The 26,935-nt window shown below is 37.5% G+C and overlaps 1 protein-coding gene across 2 annotated transcripts in view; it reads left to right on the forward strand.

The window, feature by feature from the left end:
* Positions 1 to 25,970, forward strand: part of TJP2 (tight junction protein 2) — a 62,478-nt gene extending 36,508 nt beyond the window's left edge. Inside the window, exons 3-24 of one of the 2 annotated variants that reach the window (XM_079330290.1) lie at positions 4,317 to 4,373; positions 6,336 to 6,460; positions 8,627 to 8,729; positions 9,188 to 9,767; positions 11,333 to 11,436; positions 11,576 to 11,729; positions 12,714 to 12,822; positions 12,936 to 13,075; positions 13,560 to 13,626; positions 14,719 to 14,869; positions 15,616 to 15,724; positions 16,370 to 16,580; positions 17,933 to 18,120; positions 19,138 to 19,233; positions 19,341 to 19,420; positions 19,872 to 20,082; positions 20,501 to 20,601; positions 20,981 to 21,193; positions 21,531 to 21,641; positions 22,606 to 22,944; positions 23,350 to 23,435; positions 25,048 to 25,970. In XM_079330290.1, coding sequence (XP_079186416.1) covers positions 4,329 to 4,373; positions 6,336 to 6,460; positions 8,627 to 8,729; positions 9,188 to 9,767; positions 11,333 to 11,436; positions 11,576 to 11,729; positions 12,714 to 12,822; positions 12,936 to 13,075; positions 13,560 to 13,626; positions 14,719 to 14,869; positions 15,616 to 15,724; positions 16,370 to 16,580; positions 17,933 to 18,120; positions 19,138 to 19,233; positions 19,341 to 19,420; positions 19,872 to 20,082; positions 20,501 to 20,601; positions 20,981 to 21,193; positions 21,531 to 21,641; positions 22,606 to 22,944; positions 23,350 to 23,435; positions 25,048 to 25,219 — 3,495 coding nt within the window. In that variant the 5' untranslated portion in view covers positions 4,317 to 4,328 and the 3' untranslated portion in view covers positions 25,220 to 25,970. The remainder of the gene's footprint in view (positions 1 to 4,316; positions 4,374 to 6,335; positions 6,461 to 8,626; positions 8,730 to 9,187; positions 9,768 to 11,332; positions 11,437 to 11,575; positions 11,730 to 12,713; positions 12,823 to 12,935; positions 13,076 to 13,559; positions 13,627 to 14,718; positions 14,870 to 15,615; positions 15,725 to 16,369; positions 16,581 to 17,932; positions 18,121 to 19,137; positions 19,234 to 19,340; positions 19,421 to 19,871; positions 20,083 to 20,500; positions 20,602 to 20,980; positions 21,194 to 21,530; positions 21,642 to 22,605; positions 22,945 to 23,349; positions 23,436 to 25,047) is intronic. The other variant, XM_079330291.1, reaches the window with a different exon arrangement.
* The last annotated feature ends 965 nt before the right edge of the window (positions 25,971 to 26,935 follow it).

Genomic DNA, 26,935 nt, shown 5'->3' on the forward strand with positions numbered 1-26,935 from the left:
TGTAAAATATTGTAGCCAGTATATGAATTTTCAAATCATCTGCACTGTGCTACTTAAACCTTTTTTCTTTTAAGTTTAAATTTGGTTCCTGACGGGGTGAACCCATAGGTACTTGGAAGAAGAATAAGGTGCTGCATAGTGATCTGTTTTTGATACTTCATTTAAAAACAAACAAAGAAACATAAGATTACAGCACTGCATCTTCCTGGAATCTCTGAAATTGAGAGTTAGTAAAACTCACAGCACATTTCCTTGCTGTGGTTTTGATGTGTTTCTGTGTGAAACTGACAGCAGGATTTGTTTGAGTATGTAGGCCACTATTGTATTAGAATTACATAACCGTGTTGAGTGGTGGAAACAGATGAAAAGACGGGATGTACAGCGTTCCCTCACAGATTATATCCTGCAACAATGAAGACAGCTCAGGCTCTGCAGAGAATGTGGTCACATGCAGTCAAAAAGTTGGGGATTTTGAAAGGGCACGTGAGTTGGTTTTTGTTGCATCTTTCTCCACGTCTTTTCTTCCCTTCCTGCCCTCATATATCCCTCCCCTCTGCAACTCAGCTTTATAGCCAGATGATTGTTGTGGCAGGTCTTCTGGTTTTGTTCTTCTTTCGGCATGAATGAAGTTGTCTTCGGTGATCTCTTAGTAGCAAGTAATTGTGTAAATCTCTTGATGACTGTCAGTCAGAGCTGCAGCAGCTGCCTGTTTGTTGCACACTGACGATTTTAGCACTTTGACTAGTTTCCTTCCAAAGATTCTGCTAAACAATCTATTTTGGGTATTTAGAAAGCACCTGTCATTAGTATATTAGCATTAGACAGATTTAAGCAAATCCTTACTGCAGTGTTCTAATTAGAAATGGACTGACTATAGTTCCTAATGAATATAGAGTAGCCAATTATAATAATTTGCATTTACTGCAGGTATCCTGTTGTCTGTGTGAAACCTGTGTGGATTTGTAAAGCAGTTACTGTTAGTAACTGGAGGTGGGGTTCTTAACCATTTTGCCTGCCTTTCTCTCTCCAGTGTTTTGGTGTGCAATCTTGCAGTGAAACTGCGATCCTGTAAAGGATGCACAAGCTGCTCAGGATCCCTTTGTGTTTCCTTACAGATGAAGTATGAAGAAATTGCCAAGGTGATGAAGGCTTTTCATAACTCATCACTTGATGCATTCAGAGGAGAGTCACATCACTAAATGTGGAATACAGGAATTTTGCAATTTGGGTGGAGATTTAGATACTAGTTTTGATCAAGTCCTCAGCTGATGATTTGTAACATTTGTAGACTCTCCCTCCCTCTCAATCTTCTCTTCTCCATTTCCCTGGTACGGGTATGGGTTAGCATCGTGACAATGGCAAGCAGCAGTACATTTTGTAATGTTAAAGACATTATTGTTTAGAGATTGTTTTTGCCTTACGGCAAGGTGACCATTCAGTTCTTTGAACTGTGTTGCACAGCCTGCATTGCTGTATCAGTACAGCAGAGCTAGTCATGTTGTCTTGGTAATTACATCGTGCAAAATCAGCTTTGCAAGTACATAGTGTGCTTTCTTTCCCTGATGCAGAGTACAGCAAATGGGAGGCAGTTTCCTAAGGAGCAGTTTCAAAAAATGGTTTACTTTAACAACTACTTGTGAATTTAAAAGTGAATTGCTTAATTATCTGTTGTTGAATTTTCAGTAACAGTTTCAAGGTAAAAATAAACCCACAAAATTTACACAGAATGTACCTGAAACAGTCACTGATACTATGAGGATGTTCTTCCAGACACAAATGAGATGACACTATAGGCTTGGTATCTTGCAAGACCTTAATTTTAGTGTCTGTAGGCAGTAGTTTCTCTTTCACTCTTAGTACTTTTTTTTTTTTTTTTCCCCTGGTGACCAGATACCATAAGACTTATTTGTCAGAGTAAAGTAAACTTAACTCTGTAGGCGTTTGATGCTTTGGTTTACTTTCCAATACATCTCTCCACTTGTACACAAGGTTATACTTATGCCACTGCTCATAGAAGGCCTAGTTTTCTGGAAGGAAATTCCCGTAAGTTTTCTGTTTCATATCCATACATCCATCCCTAATATTGTTCCTCCGTCCTTTTCCTGCAGTGTTGTACTGAATAAGCAGTCATTTCTCAAGCCTGTTTTTGTCCCCATGGATAGTAAACTCCCTGTGACTGCATTCTGCCTGCCTTACTCTTGGACCTGCTCAGAGCTGGCCTCTCTATTCTTGGCTGGGAGGTGGTGATGGTAGGAGCTGCATACTGTGCAAACTGAATTTACATGATGTTTCTGTTACATGTGTAAGTTGTTGAGGCTTTTTTACCAAGAGGAGGATGGAAAAGGTTTTCCATCTTCTGTGCTTCTACAAAATTTAAACCTACCTGCTTGTCCTTCAAATTTTACCCATTATTTGGTACTGACTTTCATTCTTAAGATTTTATTCAGTGAAGTCAGATGGAATTTAAGTGACGCTGAGGCCCCTCTTCAGCACAGACTCATTTTTTGCAGAGCTTAAAAATACATAGAAAAGCACAACTGTAGGAAGGGTCAGTAGCAGGCAAACTGTTTCCTACATGCCAGACAAGCAAGCTTAGTCACTTCCATTTATGGCAGCATCACAGAGTTCAAAAGAAGAGCTTAGTTAAGGTGAAAATTTTCATTTGTGGCAAAGATTTTCTGTGTAAGGGAATATATCAAGTGAGTTCAATTTCAGATAGCTGAAAGCTTAGACATGCTGGCTGGTTAGATGGTAATACCAGATAAAATAATTTTACTGTGTGTTTCAGCACATTAACACTGACCTCAAGACACATATGTTTTGATACTAATAGTTATGAACATATTCTTGTCTGATTTAGACAAGTCAAAATTTAGAAGCAATTACTTACATGTATTACTTTTAATATAAGCTGCCATCTCCTACATCTATTTTTAATTTTCTTTTTAATTAGACGCTAGAGGTTCTGGAAACTGAAAAGCATTGTTCATTTTCTGGCAGAACAGTGGAAATTTAACACTGTTCAGTGTTGTGAAATTCCTGGTAAGAATGCTGAATGTTTCGCAATTTCCTTCAGAACCTCTGAGCAGGACTCGCTTTTGTTCTTCAGTACAGTGAATGTGCAATGGAAAATGTAAATGTAGTTTCTCTTTGTGGTGCACGGAATCAACTGGAGCTCTGCAACAAGTTTTTTTTTTTCTTTTTTGCATATGAGAAATAACACCCATAGCTTACTGATCATTTGTGCACTGCAAGAATTCTTACTCTGAAGATGCAAGGGATGCCTGAAAGTACACGCATACCCTTCTTGTGTCACTTCTCTGTCTGTTGTTTTGGAGTTTAGTTGTCAGTACTCCCTATGATGCCTTTAAAAAGACTATTAAGTGTCAACTGAGCTTCTGTCTGAAGTTCAGTTTTCTGATGTAAAGGATGACTACTTTCAGTAAAAACAAGTGAAACTCATGGCTTATGTTCATTGCAATATGCAGTGCCTGGATTTTTCTTCTGCAGTGGATGCTTTCCAATTTGAAATGTTTGCAGTGTCACTTTCCTGCTGTGTGGTGGCTCATTTTTCTCCTAGTTTTACAGGGCAGACACTGAAGGGGCTGTCTGTCTTCTATACAATGGATCACAGCTGGGTGATTATTCTGTATTATATTTTAAGCTGTGATGTTGGAAAGATTTCAGGTTATATCATGTATGATAAAGTGATCCGTTTTAACTGGAGATGTGAGGAAAAAAGAGTCTCTGAGAAGTGTCACAGAAATGGCTATACCTGTACTATATAGTGATATATTGTGTTTTCCGTAAAATTTAATTTCTTGATGGGAACCTAAACATTTAGTTATGTAATTCATAGTGGGCAAAACATTTTGTTAAATCCACATGGCCAAGATGCAAGAGATCTGAAGTCTAGTTCCTTCTGAAAACCTCAGTTTCAACTGCTAATCTTACTGCATACTGGGAAAAAAAGGTCTTCCATAGGTATTTTATGTGTTATTTGAATCAGGACTATAGAATGCTAGTTGATCTGAATTACTGAATTTACTGAATGGGGATTTTCCAGAAAATCAGAATGAGCTGTTAAACCAGTGAAACGTGGAGGTACTTTACTACCCTGGGCCTATTAATATTTTTTTTTTCCTTTTTAAAGAAAAATATTTATTGAAATGCATTTTATTAGTTTCATACTAATCCTCTAATTCTAATATCAGAATATGCAATTTATTTTTAAACCTGCATTTTAGTGGGATATTTCACATTTTAATTTAAATAGTTATATGCTCTGTGCTTTACTAATTGGTTTCTGTGTGCAGCAGGCCCCAGGCATGGAAGAGCTGATATGGGAACAGTACACAGTGACCTTACAAAAGGTGAGTGAGCGCCTGTTATATTTTTGTTTTCAAGTATTCAAGGACTGGTTTACTCTGAATATGTTTTGCAATAGATGTTATTAGCATGTCTGAGTCTAGAATGGGATTAATGCATTGTCCAAATCAGATATTGTTTTTATTTAAAGCTTAGTTGCTGCTCATACTCTTTAATGTTAGGAGTAAATTCAGTTAGCAATTTAAGTGCCATATTTGCTACTGTTTGGTCTTTCTAATGACAGTGTAATATACCACATGTCAGCTACATAGCTAAATTAATTATTGAAGAGCCCTAAAAGTAAAGCAAATGGTTCTATCAAGCAGGTTGTGGTTACTGTCCAAGCTTTGTAACAATCACTGAACAGGATTCCACTGATTTTATTTTTGAAATATATTTAATATATACTAACATAGAATCTAGTGGAAAAACACTTATTAAAACTTATAAAGCAGGTGGACTATAGGTGTCACTTTAAAAGGGGTTTTTTTAAGGAAAGGGGAAATATCTCATCAAGTGGAGTTCTTTTGAATTAAAGAAAACAGAGCGCTTGTGCCTGTGTTCTTTAATAGCTAGGCTGCCACACCACAGCACAAGGTGTGCACTGTGGCTTCAGTGGTGGCAGCCTTCCCAGCTGATAATCTAGGTTCAGTGAGCAGCCTGCACCGAGCTGCTCAAGCTTTTTCACATCTTCTGCAGTGAACTGAACTTGATGACCTGAGGTGAAATAGCGATCTTTTCTACACAGCTTGTGTGAGAAGGTATGGTTGAGAAGAAGGTGGTTTTTAGGTTGCAGAGGTACACAGGAAAAACATTTCAGGAGAATGATCTTAGTTCCAGTAATTTCCAACATTTCAGATCTCTGATATCATGTAAATTAGCATTACTTCTTCACCACAGAGACAAACAGGGTACTGAGATGTGAAGGGCTTGCTGTATCAGCCACTACCGTTGAATTTTGCCATTATGTTGAGTCATTGTTTTGATGTAAAACGTCAAACTGCTTCCTGTAAAACTAAGCTGTAGCAAGTAAAGTGCTCTTTTAAAAGAAAATCACTTTGCTTTTTTCCTCCTCAAAAAAATAATCAACTACCAGCATGAGTGGAGCGTTAGGTGACATATGATGAATTGCACATGCTGAGTGGGTGTTGGGGGAAAAGCATGACTTTAACTTGATGTATTACTTTGCCACTATGTTAAAAATTTTGTTAAAATGTAGCATAATATGTAATTTTTAGTGATATGATGTGTATGCTAAATAGCTGGTAAAGTTAAACTTTTGTGGTTTTGTGCTCACCTTACTGTCAGGAGTTCAGTTATGCTAACAACTCTTAGGTTTAGTGCAATTGATGTGCTTGCTTGGCATTGTGAAGCATTTCTTTGTTTTTATGAATTTTTATGTTTTTATTTTAGGTCTTCTACAAATCAGTTATGACAGATTTGACATAATTTAGATATATAAAACAGTTGATTGTGACAGAGGATGATTATATGGACAATGCACAAGTTTACTACTTGCTCTTTGTAATCAACCATTATCTTGTTATTTTAATTGAGGAGTAAGTAGTTGTTATGAACTACTTAGCAATCATTAGAAAGATGAGATTCTGGGAAAGCTATTCCACTCTCCAAAGCATCACTAATAAAATAAATTTACCTAACAATAAATTTTATATTAATAACCTATGGGATGGTGAAGCAAAATATAGGCAAATTTAGTGAGATCTTTATGTAATTACTAACAATCATAAGTCGTTAGAAGTTTTGGGAGACAAGAACTTGTCATCTTGATATATGGATGTGTAAACCTTCTTAAATCTATAGGTACTGTGTGTTTCTGCAGCACTTGCATGCAGCTATCATATTTTAAATAGTATCTACATAGAGTGCCATCATGAGAACATTCATGTTCCTCTTCTTTCTCCCTGTCAATTCAAGTTTTGTTGTATTTGGTTTTTGTTCTAAAGGATTCAAAACGAGGATTTGGGATTGCGGTTTCTGGTGGCAGAGATAACCCTCATTTTGAAAATGGCGAAACATCGATAGTCATTTCAGATGTTCTCTCAGGTGGTCCAGCAGATGGATTACTTCAGTAAGCACATTTTTCTTTGTCTGACATTTTGAGGGGCATGGCTGTAGAATACATAAAACCTTTAGACAGATGTAGGTGAAATCCTGGTCATTTAATCAAGATTTGGTATCCTCTTGAATATCTAGATGTCTCTTTAAATAAAACCTTAAAGCAGCAAAACAAGTAAACTCTACATAGAGGTGTTAGTTGCTATTTGGTAAAACATTACTACATTTCAGTGGTGTTGTTGAAAAGTCTTTTAACAGTTAAGTAAGTTTCTTTCAAGATTGCATTTCATTTAAAGAAACAGTAGAAACCATTAGTATCTTAAAATATCTTCCTTGTTCCTCTTCCAGTAAACACATTTAGTGATCAATCGTTAGTTTCCAGAAATAACTTAAGTCAGCCTAGAGAAGAAGAAAATTATGGAAGTAATGTTTCTGTTGTCTTTCTGATAACTTCATCCTTGGTGAGGCAGCATTTATCATGTACAAACAATCTGTGGGCTGAGAGATTCTGTCCTGGATTCTGTCCAGGTTTTCATCATTTGATCTGAAATGCCTGATGAGGACTAGACAATTTGAAAGAATGCCAAATAATTGTGCAGCAATAATAAATTAAGATAATAGATTCTGTCTCTTTTGCCATGCATTTATTTTTCATCAGAAAATGAAATGGCTGACATAGGAATTGTTGTTGTAACTAAATGAAAGGGTAATTGTAAAGCACATAACAAATAATTTTTAATGTAGATGTACCGAAATCCTACATTTTATAGCAGTGATCCCTGCACACCACCACTGTCATTCATCCTGTTCCATAATCACCTGTGATTTGGGAATTGGAATCATGTCCAGAAATTATGAAAGATCCTAGGTGAATTGATGATGGCAAGGGAATATCAGGATATTTGGGCACATTCGGACATTCCTTGAGTTGTTTCTCCAACAACTCAAGGAATATAGTCTGACCTTCAGAGTGTATGGGCAAAACCATCCTGTCATCTTTTGTAGGGTAAAATGAGCACATGTAGATGGACTTCTTGACATAATATCACAGCATTAAGTTCAATGCTAGCTTTGGATGTATAGACTGTCCAGAAAGCTATTCAGATTCTTGCATAAACCTGGAAGAAACTGATACTGAAATATAGCATGCTGTTCTGGCATACTCTCCACTAAAAGGAATTGGAAGAGTGTGAAAAGAGGTACAAAAGTAATTTAGGAGTTAGAGTGCCTTACAGATAGAGGCTTAGGGTATTTAATCTTCTTATTTTGAAAGAATATTGTGATGTGATTTGATTATGATGAAGTTAAAATGGTTGGTACCAAAGAATTATTTTATCTAGCAGAAAATGGCAAAGGAACCAGTAATTTGTTGAGCTAATGCTCTGACTGTAACTGGGTAGTCAGCAAAATAAAATAATATGAGAATTGGTAATTTGTAATTTTTTTTAATCTTCTTCACTTTTTGCATTGAAATGCCTTTATGAAATTTATGAGTTAAATTGATCAGTGTTATGGGGCTATTTTATAAGGGGTTAGGTGAGTTAGTTGTTAGTGGCCTATTTGATATGCAGGAGGTCTGAAGAGAAAAGTTAGTAGTCTCAGTTGGCCAATGATTAAGGGCAGGGAGGACTTCTTGTGTATTATCATTTTGTTGGGGATTTTTTTCTCCCAATCACCATTCTACAAAGTAGATGTGACCTGAACACCAGATTTTAAGAAAAATGTCCTGCAGTTTTACTTATCAGTGTTTGCCTAAATATTGGATATGGCTACAGCAGTTTTAAGCTTTCGTGAAATTCTTATGTGAAAGAAGTCTAGCACTAGGTGTGAAAAACTAGGAGCCCTGAGAGAACTAAATAAAAAAATTTTGATACTCATCACAAATGTTCTTTAAAAAGCATTATGGCAAGGTACTTAAGCTGAATATAGCATATACAAAAAGATAATGTGTATATCAATATCTAATTTTTAGATGTACCAAAAGCTGCTTCTATATTCAGATATTGTAGAATTGATATAGCAAACACAGTTTTAAAGCAAAACTCCTTGTTAAATAGAATTAAATCCGTAAGTTTCCTCTTGAAAAAAAAAAAAAAAGAAGAAGAAATTTTGTTCTGCTGTTTTCATGAAGACTTGTCTAAAATCCTCTTTCCTTTTTTATCTCCCTTCCCATTTTCAGAGAAAATGACCGAGTGGTCATAGTTAATGGGACCCCAATGGAAAATGTTCTACATTCTTTTGCAGTTCAGCAGCTTAGGAAAAGTGGAAAAGTGGCCACTATTGTAAGTAAATTCCAAATTTATTCAATGTACAGTGGTATGAACATGCAAAACCAGTTAGGATTTTGGTTTTCTTCTATAAAGTGCGTTTAACTGCACAAAGCAAAGCAGTCCTTTGCCAGATGCAAAGCACAAACTAAATAAAACAAAGACATAGTTTCTGAAGGTGAAGCAAATGGAAATCAATCAACTGTATCACAAAGTTGAAAAACTGAGAATAAAATATATATTTAATTAATTTAAAGTATATATTTAATATACTTTATATACTTTTTAATGTGATGACTGGTGAAGCAAATCATGTTCTTCATACACAGATCTTGTCCAGTAATAAATAGAACATTGTTTTTTTTTCCTTTCCCCCCCACAAGATGCATTAAAAACATGAAAAATATTGATCTGTTCAGTTTCACATTCTGATCTTTGATATGAGTTTGTTTGTTTTCTGTTGTACTGAACAGGTAGTGAAAAGACCAAGGAAAGTGCAGGCTGCTGCCCTGCAGAGAAGCCCCTCCCTTGACTATGAGGACAGAGCTTTAGATGTAATGGATGACCATGCCGAATTTGATGGCAAAAGTGCTCGGAGTGGCTACAGTGAGAGAAGCTGGCGCAGTGGAAACGGGGGGCGCAGCCAAAGCTGGGGAAACAACCTGGATCAGAGCTATAGGGATGAGCATGACCGAGGGCGTAACCGGAGCAGAGAGCGCGTCAGGGAAGGCAGCTATGGCCGCGATCGCAGCCGCGGCAGGAGCGTGGATCGGAGCTTGGATCGAGACTACCGAAGGGATTGGAGCAGAGGAAGGAGCATCGACAGGGATGCTGGCTATGAACGGGACTACAGAGGAGACTACAGCCCACCCAGCTACAGTCATGGGTCTTTATCTGATCCTAGATATGAGAGGGAAATGAGGAGCCGTAGTCGGGACAGGCTTCATTCCCGCAGTCCCTCGCCCGAAATACACCGCCAGCATGAGTACCTAGGGCCCCAGGATCAAAATGCTCCCATCAGCGTTCTCCTAACGAAAGGCAGACATAATGAAGGTGGGTACAACAGGGAAAGAGAGGAGTCAACTTCCGGTACAGCATAGGTTTTGGTGGGGAAAAGAGAAGAGCTGAATTACTTTCTACTTTTGCAGGCTAAATGTTGACATTTTAAACTGATGGTTTATGTTGTTCTTTCATTCTTTGTGCATGATTAGGGATGCTTTTTCCCCAGAACTTTGAACTTTACCTTTGAACAAAGATTTGTTCACCCACATAATTTCAGTCTTTTCAAGCCACTGTGTCCCTGGTTTTCCATTTTCTCTGCCCTTTTCTTCTGGTTCTGATGGAAAACATGGATCAGATCATGATTCAGATTACACTTGGCACACTACAAAAGGGTTAGCTAGAAAGGATAAAGAGTAGACTCTGCCTTTAATAATAAGGTTTGTTTGGTTCTGGTCATTAAAGAATACTGAAATAGCAGCAGCTGAAATACTGAAATAGCAGTATTTCAGCTTTTCTTTGCTAAGTATTGAAGTGTGAATGAAAGCCAAAAGCCTAACGCTTTTTTCGCTGTGAAATAAGGACTTGTGCTGGAAAGCATATCTCAGATTAGGTTGTGCATAATTCTCTGTTTGGGGTTTTTTGGGGGAGGGGATGGTTTATTTCTGGAGGGGTTTAGTGTGGTTGTTGGGTTTTTTCCTAATCTGCCCTGTTGTAATTTTTAAAAAAAATTTGTTAATTGAACTTCATATGCAGGAGCTGATCTATTTTTTTTTCATTGTGTCTGGTAACAATCCTTTTTCTTCCTTCCTCTTCTTCCTCTGCATGTAATGTTTCCACTTGTAAAGATAATGCATACATATATATATATATATATATATATATATATATATATATATATATATATATATATACAAAAAAGGAGAAGTTTAAGGTGCATTTGTTAACTTTTATGTATATCTGTACCGTAATAATCTCTACCATTCATATGAATACTTAGCAGACTTCCTGAAATGTTTTAAATTTTTTAAGCAGAACAATATTCTGCTGTTTTAGCATGCATGTTTTTTAAGGATGTTGTCTTTCTTTGTGAGTAGCAAATATGCTGACCCAAGTAACTTAGATCATAGGAGAAAAGGGGGCAGGGGAATAAAAAAATTCCTTTGCCTGAAACAACAAGGCATTTCATGGAGTACAGATAGGACAGGGTCAGCACGCAGCAACTGATGAAAATAAATACTTCTGTTAGTGCTTTTTAACCCTTTTCCCGCTCTGTGCCATGCAAAATAGAAATCAGAAGCTAGTCCAGTATATTAATAAGCAGCTCCAGAACAAAGGCCAAACACCTTGCTGCTGAAGGTGCAGACCAATTGTCCGACTGTAACTGGATTTGGGTTGCTTGTTCATATTGTAATGACAGCACAGGTATTGGAGACTTGGCTTAGGGTGAAGTGGTTTTTCTAAGTCTACGTTCTTTTCCTTTTTTTTTTTTTGTTTTCTTTTTTTTTTTCCTTCTTCTCTCATGACATGGTATTAGATGCATGTACTTTGTGTAGTTTTTAAAATAATGCATCCTTGCTCATCATTTAAGCAACAGTGGATTATCTTCTTGGTTCCAGAGTATGGACTCCGTCTTGGAAGTCAGATCTTCATAAAAGAAATGACCCGTACTGGCCTAGCAACCAAAGATGGCAACCTTCATGAAGGAGATATCATTCTCAAGGTCTGTTCTGGCTGTACTACTAACAGTTTGGCAGCATTGGTTATAGTGGTTATTCTGAACTAAGTCATGTTATAGTCAAGTTCACTTAAACTTGAGCACGATGCAGACTTGTTTGTTATTGTTGCCTTTTTGTCTCCAGATCAATGGTACAGTGACAGAGAACATGTCTTTAGCTGATGCCCGAAAATTGATTGAGAAATCACGTGGGAAACTCCAGCTGGTTGTTCTCAGGGACCGAAAGCAGACACTACTCAACATTCCTTCCCTGAACGACAGTGACTCAGAAATGGATGGTGAGGTTTAATGTGGATCCAAAGTTCTGGACTCTCTGCAAGGACAAAATGGAGCTTATATTGTTTTGCTGCGGTAGAGTGGTATTAGGTTCTTTAAGAAAAACAGTTAAATACAAACCTAAGAAATACTCAATTAATCAACAAGACCAGTTTCTTTAGGTGAAAATGATTTTGTAGTAACCGTATAATCACATTTTAGGAAGGGGCAGAGATAGAAGGACCAATGTTGATCTGGCAAAATCAGTCTTACTTCTTGGAACAAGCAAATCAGTTGCCTTAATAAAATTTTTTAAAACAAGTGCATTGGACTGGTCTCTCATTCTGAGGACGTTGACATTCATGGCAGCATTCCAATGGAGGGAAGAAATGTCAGGACAGAGGAAATTAAGTGCCCCTGGATAACTGTTTTCTATTCCCAGCACCTCTTTTTTACAAGTGTGTGAGCTGTATTTCTCAGCCTGATCTTGCTTTGGGAAGGGTTCAGAATGTTTGGGAGAGGAGCATGTTATATTATTTGGAACAAGATCCTTGTTTTTCTGGTGTCGGAATGTGGGGTGGAACATCCTGTAGGTTATAATGTGAAGTCTGAGGTGCAGTTCAAATGCAAGGGCCACTCTTGTTTCCTTTGCTGCTGAAGGGCAATGATGTGAGCCCTGTTAATGTGCAGGTGGTCATCTGTTTGGAAACCACCTCAAGTCAAAGCCTGCTAGCACTAGCTAATGCAGCTGTGGTGTGCTCAGAGTAATTGTGTGACATGAGCGTGTTTCTTGAAAGTTGTGTGAAACTTTCCTGAAATATTATTGGGAGGGTGGAGGGGTGGGAGCCCTAAAAGACACTTTTTGAATCTTCGTCAAATCCAGCTTGAGATGAGAGTGGGCTGAAATGTTCAGTGCATCCTCTATGTGAAAATTTTGTAAATACACATGCTGATCAGGTGAGCAGATAACAAATCCTGCATGTCTTGATTTGCCACTCTCTTCACAGATATTTCTGAAATAGAGTCAAACAGATCATTCTCCCCTCAAGATGACAGATTACATCATTCTGATCTAGATTCACATTCATCCAACGAAAAACTGAAAGAGAAACCAAAGTAAGAAATGGTCTTCTCTAGTTCATTTTTCTCATGCTTATCAAAGAAATTATTCAAATATATGCATTCTTATCTGATATCATGACACCTTTTTTCCTATTTCTTTCTTTTAGTGCAAAAGAGGATCCCTCCAGTAGGATGTCCAGAATGGGAGCAATGCCTACTCCATTCAAATCAACTGGTGACATTGCTACTCCTGCTGTTACAGCTGTAGACTCAAACAAAGAACTGAAGTACCAAGACGACCCAGCAGGTGAGAGCTTGAAGGTTTCAGTTGATTATTTTTCCCCATGCCACAGAATGTCCATTCCCTCAACCATGTTGACAAAGCTGGTGTGCTCTTTATGTCAGCCCCACCCTGACAAAGAGAAGAGGTTTGTCTTTGCTTTGTGGTGCAGGGAAGAAGCACCTGATATTTTTTTGACAGCAGTTGTTTATTACAATTACCACCAAAAAAGCAAATATTCTCCTAGAATATCTGCTGTTAGACTGTTGTCCTAAGCAGACGAATGAAGTCTGATCTAGTGAGTTATGTATCCCTTCCTTGAACTTTTTTTTTTTTTCAAGAATACAAAAATTGAAATAAATGAATTTTAGTCAGACACGCTTGATTTTTAAATCTGTATTAATCTTTGGCATGGAGGGTTTGATTGCTATCTGACAGCTGAAAATTCCTGCTATGTGTAACTTTTCCAGTATCTCAGTAACTTATTTTATCCATTTTTTTTTACCTTTAGTGCCTCAGCCAAAAGCAGGGACACGAACAATTCTTAAACCCAGCCCAGAAGATGAAGCAATATATGGGTAAGATGGCACTTGCTGAGTTCTTTTGCACTCAGTATTCTTCCAATGACTAGTGTTACAGCTTAATGCTGAGAAGAGGTGACATAGCTGCTAACTGATGATATTTGAGATGAGCTTAGTTTTAGAAATATCTGACTGGAATCTACCTGGAAGTCCCTGTGTTTCTGGACTTGCTTGGAATTTCGAGAATTTTGTTTAATTTTTTTTTTTTATTAATAGGAAATCAATTAACATGTTTTCCTTTGAGAGTTTTCAAATACAGAAATTGAAGGAATAGGAATGTTGGAATTTTCAGGAGAAGCCTTACATTTTGGAAATGTTCTCTAGCTTGGTGTATTTTCTTAAATGGATTTCCTTCTCAGACCTTTTTTGGCTTGGAACTTCATATGTTGTCATTGATGTGCAAATTAATCAAGTGATTATTTTGGTGAAGTGGAATTTTATAATACAGGCTTAGGGTATTATCGAGAATGGCTGACAGATAAGTAGTGTCCTCTGAGTTGGAAGGTCACTCAGGCATACAGCTTTTCTGACAGAAAAAAAGCATAACCTAGTCCAGCTAGTCTCTCCCACTGCGATGTGAAAGGACTGATAGCTAACATATCAGTAGATTGTACTTGAAAATATTTCTCATTACCAGAAAATTTGAAGACTTCTAGCAAACATGTTAAATAGTAAAAAAATTAGGTATCAGTTTAATTCATATGACAGTTCTTTATCTTATAGAAGAAAAAACAATGAGTGTGATTACTCATAACTCAATCTGTTTTCACAAACACCACAGCTGTTCATATGACAGAGGATGCAGTAGGTGTGCAGTAGATGTGGGGTTTCAAAAAGAGAGATCTGTTTTGCTGCTCAGTCAGGTCTGTGTATGCCACTTAGTCACTATTCCTAGTTCATTTTCCACTCTGAAAAATGCAAATTCTCTGGAAATACAGCAATAAATGCAGCCTATATAGTTAAAGAAAGGAGATAAGAATATTGATACAATATTGTTGAGAAGTTGTAATTTTTTTCTTTTTTCATCCTAATATTGCTATATGCTTAATAACTGGCCTTACTTACTTTTTCTATTTGTAAATCCTGTAGTCCTAATACAAAAATGGTGAGATTCAAGAAGGGGGACAGCGTGGGTCTACGACTTGCTGGTGGAAACGATGTGGGAATATTTATTGCTGGAATTCAAGAAGGTACCTCAGCTGATCAGGAGGGACTGCAGGAAGGAGATCAGATTCTTAAGGTAGGAGTATGTGTCCCTGAAATACAAATGATTTCTGCATACTCTAGCTTGCTTCATAGTGGAAATATGGGAGAAATTATGATCTTAGTAATCAAATTATGGCTTTGGAAGATGGTAAATGTGGTGGAAGGGTCTTACAGAAAAGAGTTTTTGAAAGAGCATTGTACGCCAAACTTCAGTTTGTTTATAATGTTGTGGAAGGAGTAGTTAAATATTAATCAAGAAAAATGCTGCAAGATGGAACAATAAATTTTTTGTACCATGTTTCTTCCTAGTTTTTGAGGGGGAAAAACTGGGACTGTCATAATTTTCTTCTTTCATCTTTCTCCAGTTTATTCAGGTTATGATGATTCATTTTTCAAGTTTCTGATTTATATAATCTGTGCCACTTAATCACTTCATTCTGCTTTTTTTCTGGAAATTCACATGGAAGGTTAATATAATGTTCCCTCTACTTCTTTTCATTTTCACCTTCTAGATAGAGGCTGTTGAAGCTGAAGAAACAATCTAGTGGTGTACAACCTGAACATTTTATTTCAGGAAGATTATTGTTAATAGCTGGGATTACATATTCACAAAAGACAATCATTGACTTTTATATAGATTGATTGATTGATACAGATATATAGATATAAAAATAATAAGGGAAGAGAATATTTAGGATTTTTCATATGAAAGAGGAATCTGTGGTTATTTCTTTTATTGTTTGTTTATCAATTGTTGTACAATATTTGTTTGATATGTAGGTAAACACTCAAGACTTCAGAGGTGTTGTTCGGGAAGAAGCGGTTTTGTATCTCTTAGAAATTCCCAAAGGTGAAACTGTGACAATTTTGGCTCAAAGCAAATATGAAGGTAGGTGTTTTGAAAAAAATGTATGTTTATCTGTGAATCTTTTAAGCTGTGCTTTTTCAGTGAAACCACAAATAATCTCTCTTGTAAGCACAAGATCGTATTTTTGATTGTATTTTAGTTTTATCTTCTTTTCAATAGTTGAGAAGATAGCTATATTTCATATATACAAGGCTGCATGTTGATGTGTTATTCAGAGTACTTCTCCATGTCTTTTATTATTAGCAAATAGCCACTCTTAATTCTGAAAAGTGGTAAGGTACTGCTTTTTCTTCTGATTTTCTGTTCGTAGCAACCAGAAGAAGATCTGCTGTGCCTTGGCAGTCAGAAGGGATTTAATCAGCAGAAAATGGACAGTTTTATTCATGAGCAGTTAAGGAGCAAGAAAAGCTTCTCACTTTCCTTTTGGAAGACATAGCCTGCTGCAAGACTGTAGTACCATAGCTGCCTTTTGCCCTGGAGCTGTAAGGGCTGTGCACATACAAGTTTGGAACATTCTTGATAAGTGTGTGTAGGGGGATGTAGACCTGAGTTTTTACATCTTTCTGAGCAGACACTTGGAATTCTAAAGCTGTACTTGCTATAATCACAGCTTAATCTTTTTTCAAGTGTAAAAAGATACAAACTAAAATAGAGGTCTTGTTTTAGTCTACAGAGACATCATGGCCTGTGGCAGAGGCGATTCATTTTTCATAAGGAGTCACTTTGAGTGTGAAAAAGAGTCACCACAGAGCTTGGCATTCACCAGAGGGGAGATCTTTAGAGTAGTTGATACACTGTATGATGGAAAACTGGGAAACTGGCTGGCTGTGAGAATTGGAAACGAACTGGAAAAGGGCCTCATTCCCAATAAGAGCAGGTAAGGTGCACCATGTCTTCCTACCCATTGTTAGAAGTAAGATTTTCTTTCCCTCCACCACAAGTCATTTTTGCTTCCAATGTCATACCTTTCTTCCTTTTTATTCCCCTCTACAAGAATGAATAAATTGTTTTGTCTTCACTTTTACAAGAATTGTGCCTATAAAAACTGCATATTTTAGAATCATGGCTTTATGCAAGAAGATGGTGAGAGAGGGTGGTGTTACCTACATACCAGGTTATTATTTGCAGCACAGACCTAGAGCTTCTGTCTCAGCAATCAACCAAGCTTTGAGCAGTAGCTGCTTCAGTTCCTCTTCCAGAAAATGGGTGGTGGGTCCCATTTTTGTTTGGTGTTTGCTTTTTTTTCCCCCACCTTCTTTGTCTGTCTGTCCTCACCAAATCAAATCAAAACAAACAAAAGACCCCAAACAAACAAAAAAAAAATAAACAAACAAAAGTCCTTCACCATAGTAAGCTCATGACTTTGTGTAAGAATACTCTGAAGATTAAACTTTTAGAAGAATTCAGTGCTTGAATTTCTTATGTATATCTTTGTGAGGCTTTTTTTTTTTTTTTTTTTTTTTTTTTGGTGGTGTTTTGTTTTTGTAGCTGTAGTCTGTATTTTTGTGTGAAATATTGAGTGAACTACAGCAACATTTTTGCTTAAATATGCTTTCCTAATCAAAATTCATGGGAGGTAATAATGAGTGCTCAAAACATGTCCGATGCATAAAAGTATTAAAATGAATCAGAAAAAACCCCTCAAGCTCTAAAACCTCAACCAGACTGTAGATGAATTTTTGACTGTAACTTTTGAGTTCTTGAGTGTGGTTGTGATTTTATGATGGAAGAAAAAGTTCACAATTGCATGATACACAAGTTACAAGATACCCTTCTTGTGTGACTTGCCTGTCTGTTTCCTGGTAAGTACATTTTCTCCTCTCTGTTAATTGATCTGACCAAACCAGCCTTTTTTCTATGCTGTAGTGACTCTTGAGGTCTAATGGAGAAGAGAATGGTGACAGTAATTTCCTAGGCCTTCAGTTCTGAGTTGCCCTCTCTCACCTCCTCTTTGCATTTGCATTCTTTTGTTTATTCCTTTGTAAGTGACCAATTTATGATCTCATTCCTTGCCAAGCAGCTTATAACTTCGGCAGATCATTGGCAGAGCACATTGTTCTGACAATGTGTTTGCTCCTAGGCAAAGGCACCTGAACTTGTCTGCTTTTACCTCCACTCCTTCCAATGTATCTGGCAAATTATCTGTTGCAAATTCAAAATTCATTGTTCATCAGTGAAAGCATCCTTGCCTTCTTTGACTAATTCTGAGCTCCCTGCTTTCTCTGCCAGAGCTGAACAGATGGCCAGTGTTCAAAATGCCCAAAAAGATGGCTCAAGTGATAGGGCAGATTTCTGGAGAACACGTGGCCAGCGATCTGGAGCAAAGAAGAATCTGAGGAAGAGCCGTGAAGATCTGACAGCTATTGTATCTGTGAGCACAAAATTCCCAGCTTATGAGCGTGTTCAGCTGCGTGAAGGTAGGTGGGACTGCTTTGAGCTGGCTGCCCGTTTATTGCCTGCTGCTTTAGCATTCAAATTTTTGGTCAGCTAAGAAAGTGATTTCTAATAACTTCTAACGATGTTCAATTAAAACAGCAGGAAGGGATGACATTTTTCTCAGAGTGGAGATTTCTGAAGGCTACTAATTAATCTACAAGAAACCTTTTCTACCTTTTTAAACTGCTGTTGTTCTCTCTTGCCTCCAAATTATACCTGCCAGTTTTAAAGCGTAAAATGAAAAAGGGGATGAAACAGCAGGGATTTCCATGTTTCCTCAGATTCTTCTTGGCTAGTTCTAAAAGTGCAATCCATATGCCTGAGATCAACCCCAGTCCTCATAAATAGCTTCAGAGCAAATAGAACCCAAATGTTTTCAGTGGTTCAAATATAATCATGGTTCAAATATAATCATAGCTGTATTGCTGGTGATGGGCAGATCAAGCTGATTTTCTGGGTAGTAGCACATGACAGTATTCTGGAACAAAAGATACAGTTTAAAGGAGATCCCAGATGCCTTAGGATGAAGACTTGGGGTAATGGCATTCCCCCATTAACTCTGAGGACTGTGTTTTTACTTGTTTCAACATAAGCAGCAACGTAGTTTTACATTTCTTTGCTTCTTCAAGCTGCATTGCAGTAGGTTTATGATTTGTGTCTTTATTCACACAAAACCCACTGTGTCAAGATTCATGGGGTTTTGATAGATGGAAAGATAAATGAAGATCTGTACATTTTCAGATGTAGAATATTCCAAATACAATTCCATTAGAAGGAATAAGGAAGCTGTTGAAACACTCTCTTACTTTCTCAGCTGGTAAAAGTAGTTTTCTCTATTATGCTGTTGCACAAACCTCTGAGAAATATTTTTTTAAAATATATTTTTAATAACTTCAACTTAATTCTTAACTTTGCTTAGTAACTGAGGGTCTTGTCTTTTATATTAAAAGAAAACAGTCTTATCAGATTTCTCTTTTCTCCAAATATTTTCCTTTCAGCTGGTTTTAAGAGACCTGTGGTGATATTTGGCCCTATTGCAGATGTCGCTATGGAAAAGTTGTCAAATGATTTGCCTCACCTGTACCAGACAGCAAGTAAGTTGTCCTCTTAGTGTCTTTTTCATCCTTAACTGAGAGTATGGATAACTAAATAATCATAGCTGCCTGGCCACTTTATATAAGCTTAAATGTTGTCTTTGCAGAGACAGAGCCCAGAGATGCAGGTTCAGAGAAGTCAACTGGGGTAGTGCGCTTGAACACTGTGAGGCAAATCATTGAGCAGGTGGGGCATTCCTCTGAAAATTGCTTATGCTCAAAGGCATGGTGTTTGATTTGTTGCTCCTAGAACTTTGAGAGTACTCAAAATTTTAGTGCATCTATTTCTGTAATAAGCTTAATGATAAAACTGTTTCGAAGTTGTTCAACAGCAATATCAGTAATTTTAATGGCTTTGAACTCGATATAAGAAATTATGTTGTCCTTCTCAAGTCCATTCTAAATTTGGACAGAGAAGAATCTATTCTACTATATGCTTTCTGAATTTGCCAAAGGCTTTATGGTCATGCAGTGCTCTACTTGCTCTTAACATGCTAAATATGGTATAAGTGTGGGAAAAAATTCTTCAAGTTGTACATTTATTTGGACAAATATACTGGTTTTCTTAGGATCCCATGCTCCAGTCACTTCCACTTGTTCCCACATGCACCATATTGACTGTCCTTTCTTGTTAACAGGATAAGCATGCTCTGTTGGATGTCACTCCTAAAGCAGTGGACCTGCTAAATTACACCCAATGGTTTCCAATTGTGGTCTTCTTTAACCCAGACAGTAAGCAGGGTGTGAAGACTATGAGACAAAGACTATGTTCTACATCAAACAAGAGTTCAAGAAAACTGTATGAGCAAGCAAACAAACTGAAGAAAACTTGTTCCCACCTCTTCACAGGTAAAGAAGAATGTTTGTTTAACCTGCTTACTAAGAGAGTAGCATATGGGACTGTGTAAGTCTCAAGACATCTACTTTACTGCTCTGCATATTAACTCATGCAGGCTGGAACTAAAAGAGTGTGAAGGTATGGTCACGAGTAATGCCTTCCTTGACTTCTTTCAAAGTTCCTTGTTCTGCCAAATTCTAACAGAGAAGAAATTATGAGCTCGTGTACTGCCATTAAAAGTGATTTAATAAGCTTGGAAATGGACCAACAAGAAAACAAAAATACCATACTTCTGTCAATGATCTAAATGAAGTGGCTGTTTAACATTCTCACACACCTAAACCAAAAAGTGTTAAACAGCAAAGAATGGATAAAGGATTGCATTGCATTTACCATGTATATATACACCCTTTCCTTCAATTCTTTCAGCAACCATTAATTTGAATTCAGCCAATGACAGCTGGTATGGTTGCCTAAAGGATACCATTCAGCAGCAGCAAGGAGAAGCAGTATGGGTATCAGAAGGAAAGGTAAGGAGTCAATCCATACTCTCTAAAGCTGTACAGATGTTTCAAAGTATCTCTTGCCAGTAAAAATTGTTCAAGATTTCATTTGCCAGTTTCAATAGGCTAGACAGATAGTCAGTCACATAGTTACAGTCAAATATGTCTCTAAAAAAAAAAGAAAATTTCTTTCTGTAACACTGTGGAGTTTTCATCACCTATGCTGGGCTAGGGGAGAATGATGATGAGGGAAAAACTTCTGCAGCACTTTGTATTGTGATTCTGCATTAGTTTCTTTCAGTTCCACTAAGTCACTCCTAACGGCTTATTTGGCCTGATGTTGAGTCTTAACTGGACTTCAATTTATTTAATCCTTGTTCCTTACTTGTTGCTGACTTTTCTGTAGATGGATGGCATGGAAGATGATGCAGATGATCGTATGTCTTATCTTACTGCCATGGGTGCTGACTATTTGAGCTGTGACAGCCGGCTGATCAGTGACCTAGAGGATACAGATGGAGAAGGTGGAACATACACTGACAATGAACTTGATGAGCCTTTGGAGGAGCCAAGGATTTCATCTGTTAGCCGATCCTCTGAACCTGTGCATCACGAGGAGGTGAGATGATTGGATTTTTCAGTAAGACTGGGCTTTCTGAAAACCCTTTATATATGTCTTAAAAATCAGAGGGTTTTTTTTAAACAGCAGCTTTTCCTTGCTTATGATAGTGTTTTAGAGCTATATTGTGAAGAGGAAAATAACAATAGCTCTGCTTTTCTGCCTAAATTTATAGAGTTCCTGATGATGTTTCATGACCTTGAACTTCTCAATTACATTTTCAGTGGCAGTCTTTTGACTCCTGGTTACTGTTCCCAAAATTGTAAACTTGAGAGAGAGTAAAAATTATTTAATTACTGGCTACTGCAGTGATTCTCTCTCTTACTTTCTTTCACAGAGTTTAAAAAAGTTTACTCCAGAACCAAGGGCGCAGTTGAGAAAAGCTGGTAGCAGGGAGATCCTTAGAGAACCAAGCCCACCTCCAGCATTCAAGCCTGAACCACCTAAGGTAAATTTGTAGAAGCAAACCTGAATACAAACATCCTTTTTCTGGAGAGCTCTCCAGGGTGGCAGATTCAAAAGAGCAATAGACATTGTCAGAGACTACTTTTATGTGTGGACAGAAGAAATGACTGGACAATGTTACAGGATCAAGCAAGAGAGACTTACTGGATAACAGTTCTTCTCAAATATATGTGATCTCTAATGAATAATTTCCATATGGAATAAGAAAGTAAACTCCTTTTTGTGTCTACTAGCAAACTGATAGGCCCTTTTCTAGTTCAGCAAGATCAAAAGTAGGCTAAACACCAGGAAAAACATACCTGATGTTTTTACTGTGAGGCACAAAATCAGATTCTACCACTTGACCATAACTAGGAATTCATGTTAACCATTTGTTTAAACATTGCTCAGGAATGATGCAAGAGGAAAAAAATTAGAGCGTTTGGACACTAATTTCTATTTTAGAAATAACTGAATTAATCTGACCCCAAAGTCCTTTCTTTCATATACGCTAAGTATTCAAAATACAGCCCAAGTGTGCCTTGACAATGAAGATAGGGCAGAGGAGGACATGTGCAAGGAAAAAAAAAGCTGAATATAAAACAGAATTGGGTTCTTTGCACTTCTAAGTTTAGGTCATGATACTCCACTATAAGCAGTAGTGGAAGATTATCTGAGACATGAGTTTTCTCTGTACTATGCTCTAACACACATAGCTCTGGTAATCCTTAACAAATAGGACAAATAAATGTCTAAAAAATCTGAATGTCCTGGTCTTCTATAGGCTGATGTGTATAAGTATATGCCCAAAATGTTGCAGTATTTCAAATACCTTTGAAGTGTTACATCATATGAAGATTGACCTTGATGAATACGTAGGCAAAGTGATTACTTTCAGGTTAAAGCTTTCTTTTGAAACTAAAATTATACAGTTGCTGATGTAAACTTTGTGGGTTTTATACTTGCAGGGAAAGTTACAGAACAAAGAGGATCCATATGACTTCCCCAAGAACTATGACTCCAAATCAAGTAATGTTGCTGTCAGCAGTGAGACTTCAACTGTCTCAGCTAAAGCACCACCACCACCTGTTTCTGTGAAACCTGTCTTTGGGCGTCCCATTTTGAGAAACTCTCAGCCAGCAGTCCTGCCTGCAGAGCAGGAGGAGGAGGCAAAGTTGGAAGAGGAAGGAAGCGAACAAGAAAATACTCCAAAATCAGTACTGAGGAAAGTAAAAATATTTGAGGAGATGGATCACAAGGCAAGGATGCAAAGAATGCAAGAGCTACAAGAGGCACAAAATGCCAGGGTATGAAGAGATGCCCTTCCCCAGCTGTGCTTTGCAACCTGTAGAACAGCCAGAGTCCTGAAAACTAAAGTCATGCTCTTTGTGGTGTGTTGCTATTGGAGGAAGAAGTTTGGGAAACCACATGCAGAGACATGCTCTCACTTGTTGTGTATAAAAAGAAGTAATTTCCTATTGTGACTATAAAAACCTAATCCTGTTGCTTTTGGCAATCCATTTTTCTCAAGTATGAAAATTTGAACTACTACTCTAGAAAAAGGTTATATAATTATAGGAATATCAATATAAGATGTTACCAATTTGTGCTTTAATTGTTTCAGATGTAGCAGTGACCTCCTAGATCCTAGTGTAGGATCCTTAGTGGAATAATTAAAAAGAACAATTATTTTCCTCTGCTTTCTTTTAAAGCTTGAAATAGCCCAGAAGCATCCAGATATTTATGCTGTCCCTGTCAAAACACAGAAGTCAGAACAGAACTGGCCCCAGCCAATGAGGTAAGGTATATCCAGTTCCAAGCATTCTGTCTTGATTCTTGACTTCGGTGGCAGGAGGAAAACTGATCTTCTCAGTTTTTGTTCATACAAGTCATCCTGCCTTAGTGTACCTCGTTTTGTTGTGGTGCCTCAAAGATAATAGTAAAGGTGGGGTTGAACTTTAGCAAGCTCTTCAGTGAGCCCATTCTAGGATTTTTTTTTTCTTTTAGTTCATTTATAGTATTTGAGTCATTGAGGAAACACTGTATTCTTTCAATGAATCATTTGCAAAGCCATTTTTTTTGCCCCTATAATATTACAGAAGCTGGCCTGCATTCATGTCCTCTGATGTCCATTCTACCTGTGCTAGATACTTGATGGCTGTGAGTCTATCGTAACAAATATTTGCTATTCTAGTAACACTTAATTACTTAAATGCTTATTCTTTACAGATATGTAGTATGGTTAGGTAAACTGAGAATGAACATTGATACAGATGACCCATAAAATCTCATGAAAGTAATAGTCTTTCATTAAATTTCAGTAAGTTCTGGATGGGTTGACTGCTGTGTCATCTGCCCTACACACTGCAGATTTCAAGGACATGACACCTATGCAAGAGTTAACACACTGCATAATGGATTTTGTTTGCTGCTAATCAGACTCTTAATTTTTTCTTGCATCTTAGCAACAGCCAATAGAAAAGGAACTTCTTTCCTAGTGAGTTAAATGTCACAGTAGATAATCGAAAATGCAAAGATGGGAAACTGGTATTTTCTGGATTTCTTGGCAGGTTCAGAAAAGCATTCTTTTTATATAGCATTAGAATCTTTATAAAAATAATGAAAATTAATCTTTCACCATGTTTGCAGAGTGTTTGCTTACATATAGAAATCAGTGTTGTTGGCGTTTTACAGGAGTGTTAATGGTTGGCCTAGAAGGGAGTATTTAAGTCCTAAGAGAAGGATGTAAGGAGAATAGCATCTTGTTTTTCTGGGTTGCAAAAATTACAGGGTTTGAAACTGAGGAAATACTCTGCCTTGACAGAATCTATTTTTCTACATCTGCATAATGTCAAATGTGTAGCACTAGAGTGCATAAAAAGCAGATGTGTGGGTTATCTCTGCCCACTTGGAAGGCTAAGAGTCTTAATGAGAGCCTTGAATGAAAAGGCTACCAATTTGAATGAAAAGGCTACCAATTTAAGAAATGTCACATAAGAAGTCTTTGGACTTTGAGACAGAAAACTGAGGATGCAAAAGGAGAAGGAGGCATAGAAAAAATTCTGTGCCAGGGAGATGTCAGATGGGGTTAGTAGCAAGGCTGAAAACCTTTCTGTTCAGGGAATAGAGCACTGTAAAGCTATTGATGTTTGTGTGTGTGTGGGGATGTTTAAAATTTTAAATTTGGCATTTTTCCAGGTAGGTTGAGTACATCATATCTGAGCATCATCCTCCAGCTTGATGGAAATAGGATGCCTCTCCAGATAGGTTTACCATAGTCATGCAGTTTTTTATTGGCTAGAAGGAGTTTTATTTGCTCCATCTGCCTTTCTAAGCTGTATGTGACCATAAAGCAGATTTTAAGCACTGCTGTTTTTATCTCTTTCTCTTCCCATGTTCTGCCATGCCAGCTCCAGGCCTCCAGAGCCCCAGAAGCCTCCTGTCAGACCTTACCTGGAGAACCGTGTCAGCTATGGCAGCGATGCGGAGGAGGAGGAGGAGGAGTACCGCCGGCAGCTGGCAGACCACTCTAAGAAGGGCTATTATGGACAGCCTTCCAGATACCGGGACACAGAGTTGTAGGCTTGCTAGCATGTCCATGTCTAACACTCTTCTGAGGTTTTGTCCTTCACAGCCAAAGTGGAACAGTAGTTAGTCTTGAAAAGCTGTATTTTTACTGGGGGTGGTATTAGAGGGTATGCTACTCTACTCAGACATATCTATACACTGGAACTGGAAGAGTTCATATTTTGGGGATATTCTTTTGTCAGCATCTATGAAAAGAAGTCATTATTGCCTGAATGCTATTGCCTGTTTTATAAGGACCAAATCCTTAAAGTTTGTGTTAATTCCTGGCATTTTCATATTTTAATATAAGCCCTCCTTTTTCCATTTTATTAATGCTGCCTTTTTGGACTGTTCTCTGCTGTGTTATGAAAGTATGATCCCAGAGATACACTTCTAATGCAATAGAAACTAAATGTGAAATTGTATTTGAAGAACAGTAAGTGCCTTTAACTAGAAGCATCTGAAGCTGTTTTGACATCTGATACTTCGTGCAAAGCCATAACACACTAAAAAGGGGATTGACTGTTTTACCTATCTTTATTTTTTATCAGTTTCATGGTAACAATTTTCCTTGCATGTTATTTTTCTAAGTTCATAGATGCATATGCAATATTCATAAATACTGACTGTATATATTTAAGGTGCAATTGACTGGGTGGTTGGAAAAGACCAGCATGTGCTTAAACAGAGAAAAGGGTGTAGAAAATTCAGTCACATATTAAAATTTACACAGACTGCAAATAATAAAGGACATATTCTAGACAAACCTTGTGTATCTCATTTTTCTTTTCAACAGTATTAGTCTAGAATTGCTGACTTCTTGAATACACTGTTTCAATTCAGGGTCTCTTCTCCTTCTGTTCAAGTAACTGGGGAAGCATTGCTATTGATGTGCTTCACACTGTTCTGAGTATTATTTTTAAATCAGCTGTGATTTGAAACTGGTGCAAAACTACAGAATTCCTGCAAGGGACTTACCTTTTAGAATATTAAGTTTTGCCTCATCATTTCTGCTCTTTTGCTTTTCACAATAAAGTTCTTGAAAGTGTCATAGAGAAAAATTTCTTTTGATCATACAATATAAAATATGGTTTTCTAATAGTCTTCTGAAAATAAAATGCCTTCCAATATTAACTATTATATTCTGTATTAGGAGAATGTTTTTCACTGGAAGGGTCGTTCAGAACTCCACAAGGCAGGGGTTGTAGCACCAAGCTGACAGAGTTCAAGAAGCATTGGGACAATGCTGTCAGTTGCATGGTGTTACTCCTGGGGATGATCCTGTAAAGGGCCAGTAGCTGGACTCACTGATCCTTGTGGCTCCTTTCCAGCTCAGGAAGTCCATGATTCTGTAATACTCTTTGTAAAGGTGTAATTTTCTTGTTGAAGCAATGGGATGAGGAAACTTGTGCTGCTCAGATTAGAATTTAGGTTGGAAAAGACCAAGATCATCAAGTCCAGTCATAAAAGGAACAGTGCCAAGTCTACCACTGAGCCATGTACCTACCACATCTGCATGTCTTTTAAATTCCTACAAGGATGGTGACTCAGCCACTTCCCTTGGGCAGTTCTAATGTCTGGCAGCCCTTTCTATGAACAGGTTTTTCCTAACACCCAGTCTAAACCTCCCCTGGTGCAACTTGAGCACATTTCCTCTTGCCCTGCCACTGGTTTCCTGAGAGAAGAGACTGACCCCCACCTCACTACAATATCCTTGTAGACAACCCCTGA

Source organism: Erithacus rubecula, assembly GCF_903797595.1.
Source record: "Erithacus rubecula genome assembly, chromosome: Z".
NCBI classification, from domain to species: domain Eukaryota; kingdom Metazoa; phylum Chordata; class Aves; order Passeriformes; family Muscicapidae; genus Erithacus; species Erithacus rubecula.